Source organism: Pteropus medius, unplaced genomic scaffold (genome assembly GCF_902729225.1).
Source record: "Pteropus medius unplaced genomic scaffold, Ma_sr-lr_union100, whole genome shotgun sequence".
NCBI lineage: Eukaryota > Metazoa > Chordata > Mammalia > Chiroptera > Pteropodidae > Pteropus > Pteropus medius.
The window spans coordinates 8215717-8234618 of record NW_024344437.1 but is presented as its reverse complement, the minus strand read 5'-3'; the positions used below and the strand labels follow the sequence as shown (position 1 = coordinate 8234618).

The following is an 18902-nucleotide window of genomic DNA, read 5'->3' as shown; positions in this document are numbered from 1 at the left end:
GTATTAGAAGCCCTATTTTCTGGATATCCTATCGTTCTAGATTTATTCCTGAGTTTTAAGGACATGCCACCACAGAGGCTTCCTGAGAAAGGGAGCATGCAGCGTCTGTGACCCTGTCGTAGGTGGGCCAGGTGCGAGTTTGAGACTAACGTGGCCCTCCGGATCTGTGAGGACGTCTCCTCTGTCGTCCTTGCTTCTAGGGGGCTCCTGCTGAGTTCGGTGCCATTCCCTTCCCAGCCTTTCGCTGCAAGACTTGGTTTTAAGGTTGTTGTCTCCAGTATTCTGAAATTTCATAATAATGTCCTTTGAAGTCAGCCTTTTTAAAAAAATCATTGTCCTGGGTACACAGTGGAACTCAATCTATATGTATTTCTTATTTTTTATATATATATATATATATTTTCTTTTTTTTTTTTAGGCAAGGCAACCCTTGGTTGACCTCACAAATTGCTAGGACCTTGTCAGCTTATAGACGGGATCGGTCTTGTTCAGGGTGGCATGGCCGTAGACATCAGTCTATAAACGTGTCCTTCGTTGAGTTCCTGGAAATTTCCTGGAAGTTGTTCTTTGATAATTTTTTCCCTTCTATTATCCCTCTTCTTTTTTTTTGAACTCTTGATATTTGGGCACTGGGCCTCTTAGGTCATCCTGTGATGGGCTTGTTTTTTTCTCCTGTATTCTGTTTTGTTGTCTTTTTCCCCTACTAGTTCTTAATCTTACCATCTAATCCCTACAGTGAATTTGTGCCTATTGGCATAATTTTCAGTTTTCAGGAGACCTTTATCATCCCCTAAATGGCGGGGATGATATTTTTATGACATCAGGTTCTCATTTCATAGGTATAGTATCTTATCATCTTTCTGAAGTTATTGATGAATATTTCATTTTATTTTAGTGTTTTCTGCCCCTTGCATTTTCTTTCCTATGAGAAGCTCCTTTTTCCTTTCTTTGGGTGTCTCAGGTTGGGGACTTTATTTAGCTGGCGTATGAGGCGGGCTTGTCACCTTGCAGGGTGCTAAGTGGGGAATGTAATTTTCTCTTAGGCACCCCGCACATACCGATGACTGCTTGGAGAGCTGAGCAGAGGAAGCAGACTCACAGGGGACTCCTTTCAGCATGAGGGTTCCCGTAAAGCATCTCACCCCACCCAGCTACCTCCGCTGGCGTTCCAGAGTCCAGGATTGGGTGGTTCAGCCCCCCGATAGAGTAAACCATCCCAGGTTCCTTTTGGTGTTAGGGAAGGACAGTCGCCTGGTTGCTTGGTATCTGAGGTCCTAGTCATCCTCATCAGAATCTCAGCTCTTCCCCCCATTTTCAGCCGTACCTCCTGCTCCTGCCTACAAAGCTACCTGGGTGATTCCTTTAAATTATTTTGTTTCTTGCTGGCTCCACACAAGTTTGCTAGCTGGAACCTTGGAGAGATTGTGGAATTTTCCTTGTGCTTTAGTTCCATCACCTGTAGAGTGGGAGAGAAGCCTTAGGGTTGTCGTGAAGCCTGATGTGACTATATCTAGAGCACTGACTGTGCCAGGCACTACCGCAAGCACCCCGTGACTGTTTGTTGTTTTGATAGACTGTAGTCATTCTTGAGCTGCTTTGTCATCTATCACTTGTCCAACAGATATTTAGCTTCCAAAATTTTGATAATATCTCATCTACTGTCCTCTCTAGTTCTCTTTGTCTCTGTGTTTTGAGGGAACCTACGTAACTAAGTATATTTTAACCCATCATGTTTAAATCAAAGTCTCTTGTATTCATTTCCGAGCACAGGCATACCTCAGACACACTGCGGGTTTGGTTCTAGCCCACCTCAGTGGGGAAGAGCGTGATAAAGTGAGTTGCACGGATTTTCAGTTCCCCGGTGCATATAAAGTTGTCTTCCACTGTACTGTGGTCTGTTAAGTGTGCAATAGCATCATGTTAAAAAAATGTACATGCCTTAATTTAAAAACACTGTTTCTAAAAAGTGTTTGCTGTTATCTCTGCCTCCAGCAAGCCAGTCTCTTTGCTGGTGGAGGGTCTTGACTCAACACTGACGGCTGCCGCTGATCAGGGTGATGGCTGCTGGTGGCTGGGGTGGCTGTGGCAATTTCTTAAAATAAGACATCAGTGAGGTTTGCCTCATAGATTGACTCTTCCGTTCACAAATGATTTCTCAAAGATCACTGATTACAGATCGCCATAACAAATATAATAATAATGGAGAATTTCCAAAATGTGACTGAGATACAAAGCAAGCAAATGCTGTTAGAAAAACGGCACCAAGAGACATACTTGATTCAGGGTTGACACAGACCTTCAGTGTGCAAAATGCACAATGTCTGTGCGGTAGTACAGTATGCCTGTAGCAACGTTAACATAATGTTTAGACTTTATAGCAATATAAGCAGTTTTTTGAGATGCTACATTTTGAAAGTATTTTTTTTTTAGTTTTATCCTTATTCACTGTGAGTATTTTTAAAGTGGTCCTAAATGAATGAAACTCTCATGAAATCTACAGTAGAACTGAACGTGTTGACTTCACTTGTAAACTGACGTGTCCCTTCATTTGTCCAGATTTCTGCCAACAGCACACGGCCTGCATGCTGGGACGCCAAGCTTGGGTTCTGTACGGACCCCAGACCTTTTCCTGTCCCCTTGTCATCACTTTTCAGTGACGGAGGAAACACTGCTTGTGTCGACGTGGTTATCCAAAGAGCATACCCTGTCCAGGTATGACGTGGTCCTGAAACGGACTCTGTAATTCCGTCTCTTGAGACAGTTCATTTGAATGATCCTTCCTGCCGTGTCTTTCTTTCCATTTGACGCATTATGACAGTGGGTGGAGAAGACTTCGTCTGGATTATACATATTTCGCAATGAAAGAGAAGAAGAAAAGGAAGCAGCAAAATATGCAGAGACCCAACAAAGGAAACTGGAAGCCTTATTCACTAAAATTCAGGCAGAATTTGAAGAGCAGGAAGGTAAAATGAGTTGTATATTACAAGTGTTTTTTTATGAAAACAAATTTTTTCAATTAGAAGTTTTGAAAGCTTCTTATTTAACTTTTATCGTTGGGTGAATTATATTTTGAGTAATAGATTTCTTTTTTCTAATTCTGCATCTGAATTTTTTATTTTTTTTTTTTAAATATTATGACGTAAATATACAGATAAGCATTGACCTGACCCCAAATTATTACATCTTTATTCAACACACTGAGCTTTTAGATTCTTGTAATTATCTTAGGCAATAAAACATTACGCACCCACAGCATTTTGCAGAAGTCTTAAGTAAACTCCTTAAGCTTCAGTACTAAAGTATTTATAGTATCCTTTTTTGATTCTAGTAGCAAGGGAAAGAACTATCAAATTATTTTTTCCTAGACAAATACTGTTATGATAGCACTCGTAAAAAACAGAGTAAAAGGGTGGTTACCAGGGCATAGGGCGGGGGATGAGATCGATGCTATTTAAGGTAGGAAATAAGCCATAGAGATCTGATGTGCAGTATAGTGAATACAGACAACAATGTTGTACTGTAATTATGCAATGACATAAATATCAACGGCAAATGTATCAACAGAACATGTTGAACACCTTAAATCTACACAGTGCCACATGTCAAATATAGTCAATTAAAAAAAAAGAAAAACACTCAAAACATTATTTTCCCCTAAGCCCTTTGTCATTCTCTTTCTTCAGTTTCCTTATGTACACTGTATAACTTATGCATTTTTTGTTTTTGCAGTTGTTGGGTTTTATGTTATTATGCTTGGAGCTAGAACCTGTTTTCCTTGTGGCATCAATTTTAATGATAAAAATCATAGGTAGTTTTCTTTTTTGCCTAAAGGACACAAAATTTACTTTTTTATCCACCTTTTTTATTGCTGAAAATTTTATATTCTCCTGCATTTCTTCATGATTTTCTATATTATTTAACTTCACATTCTATATAAATCTGCATAAAAATTGGACTCTCAAAACTTGATTTACTTCGTTATCACTAGCTCATGCTGTTAATTATTAAATGAATCATAAATCATTTACTTAATTTACATATTAATTAAGTAAACTCTGTGTGACAATTTTTTAAAGCATGAGTATACTTTAAAAGCATAACTTCCACATTTTCCTAGAAAACTTTTGGCAGGTAAATGATTTCTTACTTTTTAACCCTGCTTCTTTGGGTGTTTTTTGCTCATTTGTCTAGTTTGCAGAATTGTTAACTCTGCAGTTTAGCTAATGAGTGATGATTTTTTCCCTAGAAAATATAAGCAGACAGTGTCTGCCGTCGCGCGCTCTAACCAGACAGCAAGTCCGTGCCCTGCAGGATGGTGCCGAGCTCTATGAAGCCGTGAGGGCCGCACCAGACCCCGCTTACCTGGAGGTGAGAGGTGGAGGGGGCGTACAGTGAGCCTTGGTCTGCGTCTGTCACAGGGGGAGTGGTGGTCCCTCTCTGGCATCACAGGAAGCACTATGCTAAATGCTGTGTTTCTCACAGGGAGTGTGTGTGTTTGCGGGGTCCTCAGTGACGTACCAAACCACAGTGGTGCGTTTTCAATTCTGTACCAAAGAAAAGATACGGTTAAATAATTTATACAGTAAATAAAAGTGGCTTAAAATGCAGGCAAAACGTGTTTACTTAAGATAAAAGCAGTGTTTTAGGTCCGATGTTCTCAGTCTGATGTTTCATAATCCTCTATCATAGGCCCTTAGGTGGAGAAGTTCCAGAAGCACTAAACGGTGTTAGAAATGCCATAGGCTTTAGGATCATGGTCCTGCCGTTTACTAGCCACACAAATTTGGCATAAAATAGCTATAAAATGGTCATAAAATAAAGTTGTTTTAGGATCAAATTAGATAATGTATATAAAAGTGAACTATTATAAAATTTCATATAAATGTCAATTACTGTTATTAGAACATCATTTCATGTAGTCAGGTAAGCTACTTCCTAAATTTTTAGACACCCAGGTATGTAATTAATGCAAATTCTAGATTAGTTTGCTAGATAGGGAAGAGAGATGGGAAATGTTAGGAAAACCGCTGTTTATCGATTAACTTCATTTGGTGACAATAAATCTTCTATATAGCCTTAATCTTCTTAAACGGCAGGACCACGAGATAAGCAGCTAGGAGAGTGGGCAGTGTGCGCTGAGCGGAACCCTGGCTCCCGGCAGTGCAGCCCGGGTGCTCCCCGCAGGATGCGAGGCCAGCATGAGGCCACAAGCACAGCCGCTGCGTTCTGAGAGCCAGGGCACCGCCCTCCTTCCGAGAAGCCATTTGCCTCTGACTCGTGTTAGTACTTACGCTGAGGCTCGTGCGTCATGTGTCATTGTGAAGATAGTTTTAATTTCATCCACAAACCTTAACCAAGTATCTGTTAGTCTGGAGTCCTGTTATAGAATGGACTTAAAAGGAGGAAGTGAGGTGGCAGTAAGGCGGAGAGCTAGAGGACTAAGCTCGAGACCTGGCCTTGCCACTCTGAGTTTGTCTCCTAGGCTTCCTGTCCACCTGCTGTCAAGGGAAGTCCTTAGAGCGGCATATCGCTAAGGTTCTGGTTTTACATGGCTCCATGAGATTTCACTGGGATAAAGTTATCATTGTAATTCTTGGAGGGAATAGTAACCATCAGTTTCTAAAATACCCTATCAAAGGGTTTGTTTTGAGTGACAGCGTGGAACGTTTTGGGACTTCGGAAGTCACGTGGTTTTCTTAGATTCATGTTTAAACTCTGTCTACATTTTTAGAAGACCTCAGGGTACAGAGCTCCGAGTCTCCCTCTTGGCGGACGGTTAGGATGTTAAGGTTTGTGAAGCAGCAGCAGACTCGTTAGTGTGTTCAGTGTCGGGTTCCATCTTCTACTTTATTCTGTTCTATTTTTGTTCATCCATTCATTCATTCATTCATTTGTTCATTTTTGTTACACTGGGCTGAGAGTTCCAAGACAGCAGTTTGGTGAAATATGGGAGAGAAGCGTGGAGGCACATATCTGTGTTAAATTGTATCTACCGTTCCAGAGAGTTAATGAAATTATACTAAGGGGCTAAGAATGAGGGCTCTGGAGCTCGTTCCTCCACACGTGCCTCCGCGAGTTAGTTATGCTCTGTGCCTCAGTTTCATCATCTGTAACGTGGAAACAACGGTGTCTTCCTCAGAGGGTCACTGTAAGGATGAAATGAATTAATGCCTTTACGACACATAGACCCATTTCTCAGATGTAGTGAACACTCAGCTGTTAGCCATTTATGTCATCGATGTTGATGGTTGTGATTACTGGAGAACATCTGTAAGTAGGGGGCAGTTTTGGCCCTACAGAAATTTGTCACAAAGATTAGTAAACAGTTTAAGGCACTTGAAAATATTTTTATGTGATAAGCTGAGTTAATCATTAATCTCAATTTTATATTGTCACTCAACTCTGTTGTATTTTATCCCCATTTAAGAGATTCACTTACAGTAGATGGTGTTTTGTGTTTGCTTTGTTTGCTTTTCATTCCAACATTATCTGCCTTCATATATTAAATGATCACAGAGTTATTTTAGTGAAGAGCAGTTGAGAGCCTTGAATAATCACAGACAGATGTTGAATGATAAGAAGCAAGCACAGATCCAGCTGGAATTCAGGAAGGCTGTGGAATCTGCTGAGCAAGGGGACCAGGTGTCATCATCAAGGGACGTTACAACTATGTGGAAGCTGCGAATAATCAGCTATGAGAAAAAAGGAAAAGATTCAAGTATGTAAATTTTTTTTATCAGTTTTAACTAAAGTATTATTCATAAAATGATTTCAAATGCTAGATAAAGTGTAAAGTTAGTGTATATCAGAGGAGCAAAAATGGGTTACCAGCGTCCACAAAATGATGGTATCATCCTCAGATCTCAGTTGTTATCAGTGCCCATTTTTAAACAAGAATGTTAATGATAATCACTTCTTCCATTGTGTCTTTTTCCTCTTTATTCAAATAGTTATACTGAGTATCTGGCGTCCATCATCGGATTTATATTCCCTGTTAAGAGAGGGACAGAGATACAGAATCTATCATCTCGCAACATCAAAACCTAAAAATAAATCCGGACGAGCTAACCTACAGTTAACAGCGACAAAACGGACTCAGTATCAACAACTGCCGGTACGCACTTTCCATTATGATTTTTTTGTTTTGATAAATGCATAACTAGTCAATAGGATCGACATATACTGAATTTTTTTCTTGTAGGCTTCAGGTGGAATCCTGGTCCAAGTTTACCAGCCAAGGCGGCCCCTTCCCTTCCCCCAGCTCTCGAATCCAGACTTCCAGCCGCCCTGTGCTGAGGTGGACCTGATAGGATTTGTTATTTCTGTTGTGAGGAAAATAGGTAATGTACAGCATATTTAATTGTGTCTTTTTATCGATGCTGCTGAAAAACATCATCTTTTAAATTTTGTCTTCCCTATGATTAATTGGAGCTACAAATCGGCAAATTTGGCAGTGCTTTTGAAAGTTGGCCTGTTTTAATCTCAGATTCTTAATGAAAAGCAATTCCGCAGTGCTACAGAAAGGAACGTGTGTCCCGCTCTGTGCTACTTAACTGTAAAGCAGCGGTAGGAGATGTTTTGCAGCATTTTAGTGACAACTAGGCGGGTCATTATCTTCCCCATCATGGTCAGCCGAGGAGTCAAGCTCCACCTCCAGCCTCAGGGTCTGGTCTGCTCTTTTTCCTTTGTAGTAGCCCTCATTGTCCCCAGTAACATCTCTAAATGTGCTAAAGCCTGTTTTTTTCAATATGGCTACTCCCATGTTTTTGTGGTTAGTGTTGGTTTGCATTCTTTTATTTTTAACCTATCAAAGTGTTCATATTTAAAGTCTGTTTCTGGGAGATGGTATGGCTGGGTCTTGCTTCCTTCTCGCACCTGACCGTCTCTGTCTTTTAACCGGTTTGTTTAACCTGATCACCTTTAATGTGATTCTTGATAAGGCTGGATTAAAATGCACCACCTTACTGTTTTCTGTTTGTCCCATCAGTTCCTCGTGCGGGAGGACAATTCTCGTGATGTTTCTACCTATTTGGTGGCGCCTGCTGTCCCCTCCGTCTCTTCATGAATGTCTGTAGAGCAGGGAGGCCCGGAAGGACTGAGGGCAGATTTGTCTCCCAACCAGGAAATCTGATCTCTTTTTCTTTGAGTTTTTGTTTATGTTTTTATTTTTTAGGTTTCACATGTGAGATCATCTGGTATTTGTCTCTCTCTGTCTGACTCATTTCACATAGCACAATGCCATTGAGGTCCGTCCATGTCATTGCAAAAGGCAGGATTTCGTCTTTCTTTATGGGTGAGCAGTATTCCTGTATTTATACCACATCTTTATCCGTTCGTCTGTCGATGGGCGCTTAGGCTGTCTCCATGTCTTCGCCATGTGAAGAATGCTGCAGTGAACATGGCCGTGCAGGTCTCTCTTCCAGATAGTGATTCCATTTCCTTCAGCTACATAGCCAGCAGTGGAGAGATTGGATCATATAGTAGTTCTATTTTTAATTTTTTTATTTTTTAATTTTAAATTTGTTATTTAATTTTAAATAACAATGAAAATCCATTTCTCTCCAGTCCCTTCACTCTGTCCTTCCCAAGGAAAGACTTATTTCATTGGTGAACGTGGGGAATAGGTCATCCATGTTTGTCTTGGGCTCCCTTAGGCTCTCCCTGGAGCCTGTGACCCCCACGTGCATGTTCCTTCCCCCTCCAGCTAGCAAAGTGGCCCGCCAGAGTGGCACCCTGCGCCGCGGAGAGAGGGAGGAGGCTTTCGTTGTTTAGTCTTCGATCGAGCCGCAGTCTCCAGTCCTGCTCCACCAGCAGACACAGTGGGTAGTTGACACTCTGTCTGGTGTCTCTTTTTCTCCTTTGGTTCACAGTTATCATTCCTCAAAACCCTAAGAGTAGGGGAGGGAGAAGAATTTTATGCAATAAGGTTAAATAAATTCAGAGGTGAAGGGGACAGTCATGGAAACCTAGGCCGGAAGCAAAGGTCACCCACCACATCCGTGGGGTGAGGCTGGCACATTTGGACACTCCCAGCATCTCAGCCGCAGTCGTCTGTGTTCATATTTAATTCCTTAGACATGACATTGCAATTCTGTTCACAAAGCCACTCTCTCGTCTCCCTGAGTATTGTGAAGTGTCACAGACCAGCTGAGGTCCCAGTTGAAGGACAAAGCCTTCCATTGATTATTTTGTGCCAGGCACCCCAGTCGCCTCTCCTTGCAGTCTGCCACCCCGTCCCACTTCAGCTGCATTGACACCTCCCTTGCTGTTCCGAGCCTGCCCAGCTCCCTCTCATCGCAGCCTTCACACTCACTGTCCGCCTCCCAAAACCTTGTCCCCACTCAGCCGCATGGCCGGCTCCCGCAGCTCCTTCAAGTCTGGTCGGATGCAACCTCACAGTGGCCTTCCCTGACCACCACTGAGAGCAGCACGCCCTCAGCTCCCAGCCTGTCTGTAGAGTCCCCATCGCACTCAGCAGTGCCTGACATTGCGAACTGCGCCGTTTCTGTCCCACTCCAGGCTGTGAGCTCGGGAAGGGCAGGGACTTGCTTGCTGCTGTGTCCTCAGGTTCTAGAACAGGGCCTGGTACAGCGCAGGCCACAAATACTGGGTGGGTTCCTTGTTATCAGCTGCCCTGTCGTGGTTTCCACCTGCCTTGGTTCTCTGGCTAAGGTTTATTGTCGATCTTTTTTTTGGGAAGGCCTCGTGGGCGCCATATCCCACGAGTCCCTCACAGTTTGCCATGTGGGCCTGTTTCCTGGCTCTGAGACCGAAGGCATGATACTACGGAATCACTGGAATCACGCTTTCTTTCCTTCCCTCAGAACTTGGTAGAAATTGCTCTCTTGGCATCGAACAGTCTGGGACTGGCCTGTTGTTTCCCCCATTTAGGAGATTTTCTTTTCGTGTCTGGATGGCTGAGGATACCTTGTCGTGCAGCCCGGAGCTGCACTGAGCTGCGTCTGGGTGTGAGCACTGCGTGCGCCTCTCCGGGGCACAGCCTCACTGGATCTGCGGACTCGGTGCTTCCTCGTTTCGGAGGGAGCTGTAATTTCTTTGTATGTGCCATCCCATTTATGAAGAGTATAATTAGTCTCATGTTGGATTATTTTTCTCTCTTCTCTGGTTGCTTCTGTTATCTTTTTCATCTTCATTCATCATTATTATGCCCAGTCTTTATGTCAGTCATTTTATTTTCTGCGACGTGTTCTATTTCTTGCTATTTCTGATGTGTGTATCTGCCCCACTGTGATCACATATCGGGGTCCTCAGTTCATTTCTTTGCTCCTGCAGCCCCATCGTCTTACAGGGCCATTTATCATCCCATAGTCGAGCCTTTATGTCAGTGCACCTTCTTCTTAAGTTTAGTAGCTGAATCTGTCTTGAAGACTTTGGGAATTCTTCTGTTCACTTGTAGTTTTGTTTTCTTACGGGCTGTGCTCTTCTCTCCTTCATTTTAACGGGTTTTGTGGGGCTGTTTTGGTGCTTTGTGGGTTTTTGACTGTGGTGTCTTAACACCCTGCGCTGTTTCCATAGCGTCTCATTCGTCTCGGTCACACCTGGGCGCCTCTTCTCCACACCTTCTATGTTGTCATAGGCGGCGGTAACTTGCATCTATCTACTCAGTATTTACCGAATGGCTGTTACGTGCCAGACACTGTTGGGAGTGCTGGATGTGCAGTAGTGAACAAAACAGGCAAAACATGGAGTTTACGTGTGGCAGGGGAGAGATCACAAACAACATAAGCAAGTAGCATTTGCACTTTTGTTTGTAATTGCTAACAAAAAACAAATAGGGAGTGGCAGGCAGTGTGGGGGGAAGGGAGATGAGGAAAGACCTCGCTGCACAGTTGACATCTGAGTGAGGCTTGAAGGACTGGAGGGAGGTGGCGTCTGGACATCTGGGGAGGAGCACTCCAGGCCAAAGGAAGGAGGCGACTGAGGCCGTGGTACATCAGGCTCGCCCGCCCGCCCGGTGCCTTTGAGCAGTGCCCAAGGCAGTGAGCGAGTTTTACGCAACAGCAGGCAGAGGCACTGAGGATCAGGGCATGTGGTGGTCCTTGCACAGACTGTCATTCTCCCCGAGAGTGATGGGAGGGGTGACACCTCTGACTAGGTTCTTGAGGGTTCATCAGGCTGCTGTTGAGAACAGACAGTAGGGGCATGAAGGTACAAACAGGGAAGCAGCTGGAGGCTCTTGCAAGGATGTAGGCAAGAGATGCTGGTGGTTTGGACCAGACGGCAGCCCTGCAGTGGTCAGAAGTGGTCGGGTTCTGCTTGTATTTTGAAGGTAGGGGAATGATGTGGGGTGGAGACAGGGGTCAAGACGTCAGTGCTGGCGTCTGGTCTAAGCACATGGAAGACCGAGTTTCCACGTGCTGAGAGGGGAGACTGCGAGGAGACAGGTCAGGGGTCAGGAGCTCAGTTTGCAGTTAAGTTTAGGTGCTTAATCTAAGTGACGTCCCCCGACAGTTGGCTACAGGAGACTGCCCAGAGGACAGTCTGAGCTGAAGTCAGTCTCCGGCTGGTGTTTAAAGCTCTGCGACTGGCCAGGGACTCTAGGGGTGTGAGACTAGACAGAGAAGGGCCTCGTGCACTCCCGCCCGGAGGCAGAGATGGAGAGCGGCCACCTCCAGAAACGGGAGTGGGAGCAGTGAGAGGCTGGGGCCTTGAGACTGAGCTCTGCAGAGGCGGGGAGAGGGGAGGGCTGCAGGGCTAAGAGCGAGGGCAACCCACGGGCACACGGGGGCCTTCGGGGGACAGGTGGGAGGGGGCCGCTGAGAGAGGGGAGCAGGGTATGCTGAAGGAGGGGACAGCGAGGCGAGCGCAGCATTTCGGGGTGTTGTGCCGCAGTGAAGAGAAGGCACGGTGGCAGAGCGCCTGAGGTCTGGGCTCTGCACCCAGGCGCATGTGGGGTGGGGGTCCAGGAACCCCGAGAGATGAAGTGAGCCCCCTCGATGGGTCCCCCCTTCCCAGGTCAGTTCCCTGGGGACGCGGGGCTCTGGCGCACACGCAGGGTCTGAGCAGGGCGCAGGGTGAGAGCTGGGGCGACGGGCTCCGGACCGCAGAAGGCCTCTGCCCGTCCTTGTGCAGCCGGCGTTCTGTTTCCTCATCAGTCGTTTCCTGTTTCCTCGTGTACTGCATGGTGGGGAGGCGATTCTTCCCACCGGGGACAGGGACGGCCTCTCCCTGCTTACCTCGGCCCCTGCCCATTTGGCACTAGAGTTCACTTTTCATCTGGAACTAGTTTTAGACCTTAGCAAAGTTGTGAAAATAACTGTCTCCAAATGTCCCCCCTCCCGCACCCCTGCCACGGCAACATCTCCCACGACCAACTTACAGTTTAGAGCCCGGAAGTCAGCACTGGTGCAGGGGTCTTGCCTGCGCTGTAGCTGTGTTTGAATTTGACGTTTTTTATTGTTTTCCTTCCTCCCCTTGAGGCCCCCAGTCTCATTTACTCATCTCTCTCCTTAGTCTTTTGCAGTCTCGACCGGTTCCTCAGTCTGCCCTTGTTTTTCATGACCTTGACACTCATAAATGGACTGATCAGTTCTTTTGCAGCATTTCCCTTAATTTGGGTTTGTCTGACATTTTTTCACGATTGGAGTAAATTGTTCATTTTTGGCAAAATTACGGCGGAATTGATGCTTTGTCCTTCTCTGTACCTCGTCTCAAAGGGTCAGTGGCGTTGATAATTCTTATCGCTGCAGTGGCACCCTTGATCAGGTGGCTCAGGTGGTGTCTCTGGGTTTCTCATCTGGAACATAACTGTCATCCCTTCGTAGTCGAGAAACATCGTGAAGATTCTTTAAAACTATGCAGATCTTGCTTCACCTCTGTCACCCATTCATTCCAGCATCCACCAGTTGATTTGTCTGCCAGTCATCTCTGCGGTACTTGCCTGATGGTGGTTTTCTCTTCCCTTCCGTGTTCACTGGACTGCCACCGTAAGGAAGCGCTGTCCCTTCCCCACGTGTATTTGCTCGTTTGAGTCGTATCAGTGTGGATTTACGGACGTTTGTTTATTCTGTGGGTTCAAATCCAGTACCTTCGTTATTCTGCTGCTCCTGTTGCTTCCGTTTCGGCCGCTAGGAGCTTTTCAGGTTGACTCCTGTTCTTCGAGCCCTTCTTGCTCTCTGGCCTGACAGCTGTTCCAGGTCATCTGAGGTCCAGGCCCCAGTCCAGTCAGCTGCAGCGGGTCCTCACTCAGTGTTGGTGGTGGGTCTGCAACTTTAAGCCAAACAACATGTCACAAAACCAGTTTTCCGACGGGCTAATTGATACAAACGAGTGAAGCTCCTGTGGCATCGCATCAACCTTCCGTGAAACGACGGTGCACAAACGGTATTCCGGGACCTGCCGAGCTTCTCCGAGGGACCCGGGGCCCGTGTTTGGAGCCGAGCTCTGACTGCGAGTGCTCGTGTTACGGGGCATCACTGTTCACACGCCCTTTCAAGCAGACAGCGCTAGGAAATACGCTTGTGTTCCAGCTGGGGTTCCTGTGGCTGGGTGGTTCTGTCTGGTTTTCTTGGGAGGGGGGATGTGATGGCTGTGTGAACATTGTGGTTCTACAAGTCAGAGTGACACAAAGACTTGGAGAAGTGACACCCCCTCCCCATCCATGCCGGCCTGGTGCTGCCCGCCGTTCCCTGCACAGACCCACCCTGCGGCTTCTGCTCCGTCCCTCCCGCGCGTGTTCCGTACAGGGGCACTGAGCGTGCCATTTTCTCCTCTCCCCTGCTTACAGGAAGGGTACACGCTTATCTTCCCTCCGTGCCACTTTCTCACCGAACAGTGTGTGTGGCAGCCCCGTGGTAGAGACTCCGTGTGTACAGCTGTGTGGCAGGTCGCTGTGTGGGTGTGCGGGTCCGGCCTGTGAGCTAGTGTAGGCTGTTCGCGGCCGTTCACGCCTGGGAACAGTGCTTCAGTGCAGACCCTCGCACGCGCTTCCTCCCCCTTGCCCGTGTGTGTTACTGCTACTGGAAGTGTGTCTTCATGGCACAGTACCAGGGGGATTGCCAGGTGGAAAGGTAAGTGCGTGTCGCTTTGTGGTGTATCTTTCTCCAGAGAGTTGCACGAGTTTGTGTTCCCACAGCACTGTAGGAAAATGCCTGCTTCCCACGGCCCCAGGGACGGAATGCACTGTCATGTTGGCCTTGCAATTTCAGCGCTGTAAGCATCGGGTCGTTTTGGGAATCCTAAGCTTTCTCTAAACTTACTCGATTTGTTTTTACCATTAGCATACCAAAATAAATGGGTGTATGAGGTCCCTCGCATCTTTAAATTTATCTAACAAACATACACACAATGAAGCAGGTGTTTTGCTCTTCGTTTTTTCCGTTTTAGGTCTTGCTCCTTTGGTCTATTTGTCGGATGAATGCCATAACTTACTGGCAGTAAAGTTTTGGATCGATCTGAATGAAGAAATTATTAAACCGCACGTGTTAATTGCTGCGAGCAACCTCCAGTGGCGACCAGACTCCAAATCAGGAATTCCTACTTTATTTGCTGGAGATTTTTCTATGTTTTCTGCCAGTCCAAAGGAGGGCCATTTTCAAGAGACTTTCCACAAAATGAGAAATGCTATTGAGGTAAAATTAGTTTTGAGCATTACCACACGTTTTGGTGTTTTCCTATTTTGAGAATCAGGTATCAGAGGAATGGCTTTTATAAAAACTGGATGCTGACACATGATGTCAGGGGTTCTGTCCTGTGTTGATTGCTCGTGAACCTGAAGAGGTGGGGGCTGACAGCTACCAGGGTAAAAAGAGTGACTGAGGAAGAAAGGTGAGAAGGGTGTTCGGAGCCACGGGCTGTGTAGGCGGACTGAGAACTGGTGACAGTGACATGAGTTACCTGTGGTCCTCAGTGAGTGGCGTGTAATTAGTTAATAACATGCCGACTCCAGGTTGACATTTTAAACTCCTTATCTCCTGTTTTACACAATTTGTACCTGTCTTTGATTTGAAATAATCCCAAATAGGAGAACTCTAAAATTATTTTCCCTGGATCATATGCAGTTTTGCTTCCGTCTATATATACAGCACATTAGCTCAAGTTTACTGAGTGCTTACTGTGTGCCAGGCCTTATCCTCACACTGCCTGATGAGGAACTGGCTGTCCGTTTTACTGGTAATTCCCCCGGTAGAGCCAGACGCACACTCGGCCACCTGAGCCAGAGCCCAGAGCACTGGCTTCTGTGCAGAGCCGCCCCTGTAACAGTCTGGGTTTTACAGACTGCTAACGGGTAGAATCTACAAAAGATAAGCTTCATGGCTCTATAGTTTAATATTTAAAATGTTATTCAAAATTGACATAAATAAAAACATTTTAAAAGCATTAGAGTAACTAGCTGTGTGAAGGAAGTTAGCAGTATTTACCTAAAGACGCAGGACACACAGCGCAGAGTAGCACCTGGTGTACCTGGCCCCCGAGTTCAGGGTGGAGCCAGGTGACCTTTGTCACTTGGCTGCCATGCAGAGAACCTCCTGTTTACATCTCAGGTTCTGAGACCATGCAAGGGCAGTTCAGGGACAGCTGTCATTTCATAGCATTTTAAAGTTTTACAAAACTTTCATCAATTCATTTCAGCCCTATGAAGTATTTGACCATTTGTGACTTCTGGAACTAGTTTCACGTGGTTTAACCTACATGTTATTTCTGTTAATCTTGAAACATACGGGAGGCCATCCTCTCACTTCACTCCTAGTCTAAGGAGCACTCTGTAGGTACCGGAAGCCACGCAGGTGTCAGTAGTAAAGAGCTGCAGCCAGAGCCCCAGCCTCCAGCAGCTCATCTGCATGACACCTCGCCACTTAAAGTAGGTGGCTGGTAAGACCCCGTCCATCTCTGTCCTCCCCGACGTGCACACACACTCGCCCGCCCTCCCCTCTCCAACAACTGACCTTCCCTACATCACTGATGTTGGTTTTGCATTTTTTTCATTGGCATAATGTTTGGCACTTGCCATTAAATTTAGGGTGTCTCATTCTTTTTTTCTGATCTGAATATTAGTTCTGGTTTTAAAGGTAACACTTTCTAAAAACATGACCACGTAGGATTGCATTTCACAAAACAGCCTTCCCACTTTATTTTCTTAGAATGTTGATATATTTTGCAATGAAGCAGAAAACAAGCTTATGCAGATACTTCATGCAAACAATCATCAGTGGTCCACCCCAACCAAACGCTGCACTTCAGAGTCACACGCTGCTCAGACGGCCCTTGGTCTAGGCAGTAGGCTTCTGGTGAGTTAATATACATTTAAGGAATTTTATAAATATTGTATACGAAGGCAACAGCGTATTCGGGTGTACACTGAGGAATGTGGTCAAATGTAAGCTTAATTAGAGAGTATAGTTTATCATTATATGGCTCCTATACCTATAGGTTTTCTAGAAATTATATCTTATATTTGAAGCCAGAATATAACACTCTTTGGGGGCAAAATTTTACAAACGAGTGCTTTCGTTTTTAGCATTTTCAAGTACATGTGATAGAAAAGACTCTTTTTGCTAGGAGAACTATTTTATACAATTAGGGTTGTTTCTAAGCTCAGTTTAACTCTTTAAATCACAATGAATGCAAATCAAGCTAAAGCTTATAGTACCGGCTGATGACTAATTCTTAAGTAGCTAACACTTGCGAAGTCTGTCTCTATTAACTGATTCCCTTCACAACAACCCTATGAGATAAACATCATTAATATTTCCATTTTACAGATGAGGGAATCATGGCAGAGGGAGCTTAAACAATTGCCTAAAGTAACCAAGTTAGAAAAGCAGGCATTAGGACCCAGGCAATATGTTCTTAAATGGTTATCTTTGTTTAACCTGTTAACAAGAAAAAGGAAAATATTAAAGCATTACTTATGTCCCCTACCTCCTTTTCTGTCTTTTACTATGATTAGTCTTCATCCGCCTTTTCATGTCATTTTATATCCTCTTCTGCAAAGTTATTTCCTTCTGGGGGAATAAGAATAATGATATGAATGTCTCATGAAATCACCTGACCTGTTAGCCGTCAGTGGAGCGAGACTGTGTGTGGTATCTGTGTGTTTAAATATTTTTATTGAAAAGCTAGTTTGGCTGTTTTATATATTAGCACATAATTATATTTGCTACTATTTTTATTAGATGTCTTCTCCCACCAATGAGATGAACAGTCAAAGTCCTTTAGCACTTTGTAAGGCAAAAGGGAAGTCTGTTCCCACACCTCCATCTGCCCAAAAGGCTTCAAAGTCTTGTTGTAAAGGAGAGAAAGAGGTTGATGCCCCCAAAACCTGCAAAAAGAGGAGAGCCCTGGATCTCTTGGGCAGACTGCCTTTACCTCCTCCTGTCAGTCCCATCTGTACATTCGTTTCTCCAGCTGCACAGAAGGCATTTCAGCCACCACGGAGTTGTGGCCCCAAATATGAAACACCTATGAAGAAAAAAGAATTGAATTCTCCTCAGACAACTCCACTTAAAAAATTTAATGACAATTCGCTTCTGGAAAGTGATTCAATAGCTGACGAAGAGCTCGCGTTGATTAATACGCAGGCCCTCTTGTCTGGTTCAGCGGGAGAAAACCGACTTGCACCTCCCAGTGACCCCACTGGCGCTCTGCTAGGACTGCTCAAAAGGTGATCTGGGAGCCACCAGGCTCCCCGCCACCCTGTGTCGGGACGAGAGCGGCCCCACAGCAGGGCCAGCGCCCAGGAGCTGGGGCCTCACATGCAGGACGCAAGCGTGATCACGAACCTCCCCAGAGACTGCAGAGGCAAGGGAAAGGCTGATACACTGGTGACAGACTCTTTGCCTCTCAGTCCAACACAGCTTCAAACTGCTCGTCAGTATCTGCAGAACGAGAAGGGAAGTGGTTCCCAGTCTGTGTGCTCGCGTGTCACAGGAGTGCGTTTTGCCGCCTTCTCCACTGGAAATCTCTCAAAACCGACTGATATTCATTAACGAATCAAGACAAAATCTCTGACTGAAAAAAGATCTTTATGACTGATTTGATCACTACAAGTATTTTACAAATGAAATAAATGTAACTTTTTTTTTAGATTGTGTCCTTAATTAAATGAAACTAGGGTTCTAAGTAGTTATGTTGACCTGCGTAATTCCTTTTACTTTAGTTTCCTATATTAGGTGTTTTTTTTGCAGTAACCCACTGTGAGCCAGTTTTCCCAAATGCGTGCGTTGGTCCTGCTGTAGTTCTACCCTAATGAAACGTCGGATGAGTAAGATGTGACAGTGGGGTTTTCTTCTGACGATTATTCACCCTTAAGTCAGCGTGCCTATAAGAAAAATAGAACTCTCAGCGTAATTCTTTTTTCTGATTACAATGTGATCTTTGAAATTATTTCAATTAAAATACAAGCACTTTAAAGCAGAAACAGATTTCATAGTGTTAATTTTGTTTTTGTTTTTTAACAAAATGATGGTCTGGCCTGCAACTTAAAATCTTTCTTTCAAATTGGCACGGATGCTGCCTGCACGGGACTCAAGGGGCTCCTAAGCACCCCGCAGAAGGTGCCAGTTCAATTCAAGATGATGTTCTCATTCGTTACTGTCTTATGTTTAAAGAAAACAGAGAAAGCAGTTCTAACTAGGAGCTGATACCACGGAAAAACTCTTAAATCGAGTCTTTCAATATGTCTTACATTTATATATAAACATTTATATATAATACCATGTTTTCAAGCCTAATTATAAACACATTTCAAACCCAAGAATCTATCCTTTTATAAAGCAGTTTGTTTCCTTCCATAACTGATCCATGAGTCTTCCCTCCTCTAAGTCATTAACATAATAAACAGGCCCTTCCGCTGTTCTTTTTAACTTGTGTTCTGCCCATCTTGTTGATGCAATTTAAATTTGAGCTTTGTTTATAAAACAATCTGGTCTTCATGTTCTAAT

The 18902-nt window shown here is 44.7% G+C and overlaps 1 protein-coding gene across 4 annotated transcripts in view; it reads left to right on the top strand.

Annotated features, from left to right (window-relative positions):
- The window catches only part of BRCA2 (BRCA2 DNA repair associated), a 52382-nt gene extending 33558 nt beyond the window's left edge, over window positions 1-18824 (top strand). For all 4 annotated transcript variants that reach the window (XM_039873075.1, XM_039873077.1, XM_039873078.1 and 1 more), the window contains 9 exons: window positions 2557-2712; window positions 2819-2963; window positions 4247-4368; window positions 6517-6718; window positions 6951-7114; window positions 7202-7340; window positions 14347-14591; window positions 16101-16247; window positions 17136-18824. In XM_039873075.1, coding sequence (XP_039729009.1) covers window positions 2557-2712; window positions 2819-2963; window positions 4247-4368; window positions 6517-6718; window positions 6951-7114; window positions 7202-7340; window positions 14347-14591; window positions 16101-16247; window positions 17136-17627 — 1812 coding nt within the window. In that variant the 3' untranslated portion in view covers window positions 17628-18824. The remainder of the gene's footprint in view (window positions 1-2556; window positions 2713-2818; window positions 2964-4246; window positions 4369-6516; window positions 6719-6950; window positions 7115-7201; window positions 7341-14346; window positions 14592-16100; window positions 16248-17135) is intronic.
- Window positions 18825-18902: the final 78 nt, after the last annotated feature.